Here is a 5,047-nt window from a genome sequence, read left to right on the forward strand (position 1 = left end):
CAGCTTCAGTTGATTTAATCAACAGATATGTTAAACTGAGTTTCTCCCCAAAGAATCATGCAAGAGCTCCACTTTAAATCTTGTGTTTACCAGAGATTTGCTCATAAGTTTCTTGGAAATAAATCATTCAGCATGAAAAAACAATGACTAATCGGCTTAAGAAGTTTAAGTTGACTAAGACTAAAACACCTGATCATTTTATTATTATTAATGGAGCCAATGTTATGTTTTCACTGCCCTCAAAAAGAAGCCATTTTATATAAAAATGTTGGTACACATGTTTTTTTTTTTTATCCGGAGGCAGGATAAAATCATGTCTTTTATGACGTCAACTTTGAGTTCTTTTCATCATCATGAAGCGCATTCAGTCAATGTTACTCAAAGTCTGCCATCTTGTGGACAACGAGATGCATTACAACCGATTTTTGGAAAATACTGAACTCATTTTAGCTTCAGTCTATTTATCTCTAATTGAATGCCCTTTACACGAAATGTTTTCATGCAACGTTCAGGCGTCTATTTATTCCCGTGCGTCGTGGCGATGGTTACGAGATGACAATCAAAACGATGCCGGAGAGAGTTTCCCTTTGTTCTGGAAAAGAAGGGGTGGAACGATTTCAATCAGGACAGACTTCATTTAAAGTGCCCATATTATGAAAAAATCACTTTGCTACCTCGTTCTCAATAGCAAAGCACTGCTACAACACACACAAGTTCACCATAATCTACAAAAGAACTACTTCCATGTGGGCCCTGGTTTAGAAGAAGTCTCCCAGCTAATCCTGCCTTGGAACTGACCGAAGTCGGAGAAACAGCCTTTCTTTTACCGTCTATGGAGCTAGCTGACATGGTCTACATCTGAGCTACTGTGCATGTGCGAGTGCAATCAAAGATAGTACAGAAGAAGAAAAGAGGTCTCACTCTGTAGCTAAAACAGAGACCAGGTGAAAAGAGGAGCTGCAGCAGTGAGAGAGAGCTGTGCAGTACAACAACAATATGGTGTTTTTTGAAGATTAAACCATGTAAACCTATTCTGGTAAAACCTTAAAATACAGTTATGAACCTGAAAATGAGCAGAATATGGGCGCTTTAAGAGTAAAATAAGTTTAATTAGCATGTTGCATGATAGGTTGATACAGTACAGGCCAAAAGTTTGGACACACCTTCTCATTCAATGTGTTTCTTTATTTTCATGACTATTTACATTGTAGATTCTCACTGAAGGCATCAAAACTATGAATGAACACATATGGAATTATGTACTTAACAAAAAAGTGTGAAATAACTGAAAACATGTCTTATATTTTAGATTCTTCAAAGTAGCCACCCTTTGCTTTTTTTGATAACTCTGTAAACCCTTGGTGTTCTCTCAATGAGCTTCATGAGGTAGTCACCTGAAATGGTTTTACCTTCACAGGTGTGCTTTGTCAGGGTTAATTAGTGGAAGTTTTTCCCTTATTAATAAAAAAGCAAAGGGTGGCTACTTTGAAGAATCTAAAATATAAGACATGTTTTCACTTATTTCACACTTTTTTGTTAAGTACATAATTCCATATGTGTTCATTCATAGTTTTGATGCCTTCAGTGAGAATCTACAATGTAAATAGTCATGAAAATAAAAAGGAAACGCATTGAATGAGAAGGTGTGTCCAAACTTTTGGCCTGTACTGTATGTTAGAGTCTTTGGCAATTAGTCTCTGTCGCAGTGTGAAATCATAAGGTATATAGAGGCCGTGGATATATAGGAAGGCAGCCATCATTAATGGTTTAATACCAGGGTCTCTCCTAAGTGGAATGCAGCCATCATTAATGGTTTAATACCAGGGTCTCTCCTAAGTGGAATGCAGCCATCATTAATGGTTTAATACCAGGGTCTCTCCTAAGTGGAATGCAGCCATCAGTAATGGTTTAATACCAGGGTCTCTCCTAAGTGGAATGCAGCCATCATTAATGGTTTAATATCAGGGTCTCTCCTAAGTGGAATGCAGCCATCAGTAATGGTTTAATATCAGGGTCTCTCCTAAGTGGAATGCAGCCATCATTAATGGTTTAATACCAGGGTCTCCCCTAAGTGGAATGAAGCCATCAGTAATGGTTTAATACCAGGGTCTCTCCTAAGTGGAATGAAGCCATCAGTAATGGTTTAATACCAGGGTCTCTCCTAAGTGGAATGCAGCCATCAGTAATGGTTTAATACCAGGGTCTCCCCTAAGTGGAATGAAGCCATCAGTAATGGTTTAATACCAGGGTCTCTCCTAAGTGGAATGAAGCCATCAGTAATGGTTTAATACCAGGGTCTCTCCTAAGTGGAATGAAGCCATCAGTAATGGTTTAATACCAGGGTCTCTCCTAAGTGGAATGCAGCCATCATTAAAGGTTTTGAATACACTTGTGCTTTTCCTACTATGACATGTCAACACGTCTGCCGTGGAAAGAGGTCCATTACTACGGATTTACAGACACGTCTCTGCTGATTGGGCATCACCTGTGACACAGCCAATAAACTAGAGACACACCCACCAAACGAGAGAAAACGGGCTCGTTCCAGATGAACTGCTCCTCGCCTGTAAAGTGGACGAGAGCCGGCAGCAGCAGCCGAGGGCGGTGACAAAAAGCTGTGGTCAAGTCAGACAGTTTCCAGGCGTTTCCAGCAGCCTTCAGGCTGAACAGGAAGTCACAGAAACACTCCCATCCTGTTAGGTCTGATTCGATCTAATAAAATATTTAATCGGAGCCTCTCGTACACCGTCTCCAGATGTTTTTAGTATGACAGAGTAGCTCTCAAAATGCTCTACATGGGATCTGTTGCTGATTTTAATTAAAAACACAATGTGGATGATCTGTAATTCAATTAAATTTTATTCATAGTATCAAATCAACATAACGAGTTATCTTGAGACACTTTACAGATAGAGTAGGTCTAGACCACACTCTATAATTTACAAAGACCCAACGTAACGTAATCTGAACAGATTTAGTCTCTCTGATTTCTAAACGTAACAATCAGCCACACAGCCTGTTCTGTACACAATAAGCCTTTAAATCAGACAAATCGCAGTTAAAATCCCTCCGATTCAAAATCAATAAAGTTTATATAAAATGTTGACTGGATTCTGAACCAATCGGCTCAGGTGAGAGGCCAGCGTTTCCCAGCATGCCATGGGTCCGCCTGGGTCTTGCAACTGCGCTCCCTGCGTCTCAAACCTGCGGCCGCCTTGATCTCGCGAGGTTATCGTTGCCCACGTGTGCACGACGTCGGAGCAAGTCGGGATCAAGTCGGACACAAATCTAATCTCATTGGGCGGCGATCGATTCTGCCCAGACCTGGCTCATCTCCAACGAGCCTATTATAACTCCGTTGAACGCCGTGTCACACCGCTCCGAGGGAACATGTCATTCAACCAGGAAACCATAGCAACACACTGCACACCGTTTTGAGACTGAACGTGCCCGTGATTTAAAGGTGCCGTAGGTAGGATAGCGAAGATCCAGGACTTAGCCAAAAATATTTGAACATGGCCAACTTCTCAGTCCCTCCTTTCAGCTAAAGAGAATGTGATAGATGTCCTCCTGAATGAACTTACTGTACGCTGAGCTTCATTTAACGATCAACGATAGAATGGCATCGATTCAAAGGGAAAATATGGATACATATCATCTTTTAAATGCGCCTTTATTTCTAATTTCCCAACTTATATATTTATCATTTTTCATTTAAATGTCTGGACAAGCTCAGAAAGCTCTGTAATAACAATTTTAAATCATGTTACCAATTGTAGATGAGACTGTGGTTGTACTGGGCAGCTCCCAGGTATGGATGTGGAACTGTGTGAATGTGATCAGGGTGTTCCTGCTAAAAGAGAGGCTGGCTCTCAGTGAACCTTCCCTGAATAAATAAAGGTTAAAAAAATAAACAAATAGTGGAAGTGTAGGGTTGGAACGTCCGCTCCGCATATGTTATGCGTGCAATGTAGCCGTCCCGTGAAGTTCAAATTAATTTAACTTTTAAGGCGAGGAACGAGAAGCGAATTGCCTGTATGTGTGAAAAAAGCTTTATTTCTCACATCCACTTTTTATTTATTTTTTACTTTTATTTTGAATATATAGCATAATTATATAATTGTGTCAAACAATGGTAGGGGAAACACTGTAATCTCTATTAAAATACCATTAATTGCACGGCCCTAGATGACATTTAGTTTCTCTCTCTCACCGTGCAGAGTAAACTCACAAGAGGACAAGACAGAGGAGGAAGAAGAAGATGGTGAACAGAAGAAGAAAGAACGAAGGAAGAAGAACTTTGATGACTTGGACAGTGATTATGATGATGATGATGACTTAAGCGACCTCGGAGATGATGATGATGATAATAAGGGAGATGATATTAACCGGGACTCCGAACCAAAGAAGACCCAGAATAAGTCTGATGTGCTCCCAGATGTGTCCAGAGTCAACATAAAGGACTAAAGGCAGTGAGAGGGTCCTTGTTATTCTACTTTTTTTTAACATGTATACTAAACACGTTTTCTACTCAAAGTACAGTATCAGGTTTGAGATGTAACTATATGTATATTAAGTTATGCAAATGAATAAATGTTGCTGGTTTTCATGCAGAACCTGGAATGTGAGTTAATGTCAGCTATGTCCCTCACCTTCCGCTCTCTGTGTGTTGCCGTTATTAAAATCTTGTCGCTACAGGAAACGGCAACAAACTTGGACGGCTTAAACTGAAATTTGGACGGTGCAACAAGGCAGGCCTGCTCTGTTCTTTCAGGGAATGATTGTAAAGATTTACAAAGAATATTTCCTCTCTAACTGGGACATTTTGGGACTGATTGGTGGGATTGCTGTGGACGAAGTACACACAGACAGAGGTGGGTAGAGTAGCCAAAAATAAGTAAAAGTACTGTTACTTCAGAATAATATGACTCAAGTAAAAGTAACAAGTAGTCATCTAAATAATTACTTGAGTAAGAGTAAAAACAGTACTTACAACTACTCAAGTACGGAGTAACTGTTGAGTAACGTCTGATTTATTTTTTAACAC

General features: G+C 39.9%; 1 protein-coding gene across 1 annotated transcript in view; it reads left to right on the forward strand.

The window, feature by feature from the left end:
- The window catches only part of c5h9orf85 (chromosome 5 C9orf85 homolog), a 10,310-nt gene extending 5,687 nt beyond the window's left edge, over nt 1-4,623 (forward strand). Inside the window, exon 4 of the mRNA XM_028578808.1 lies at nt 4,221-4,623. Within this exon, the coding sequence (XP_028434609.1) occupies nt 4,221-4,467 (247 nt within the window). The 3' untranslated portion in view covers nt 4,468-4,623. The remainder of the gene's footprint in view (nt 1-4,220) is intronic.
- The last annotated feature ends 424 nt before the right edge of the window (nt 4,624-5,047 follow it).

This window comes from Perca flavescens, chromosome 5 (genome assembly GCF_004354835.1).
Source record: "Perca flavescens isolate YP-PL-M2 chromosome 5, PFLA_1.0, whole genome shotgun sequence".
NCBI classification, from domain to species: Eukaryota; Metazoa; Chordata; class Actinopteri; order Perciformes; family Percidae; genus Perca; species Perca flavescens.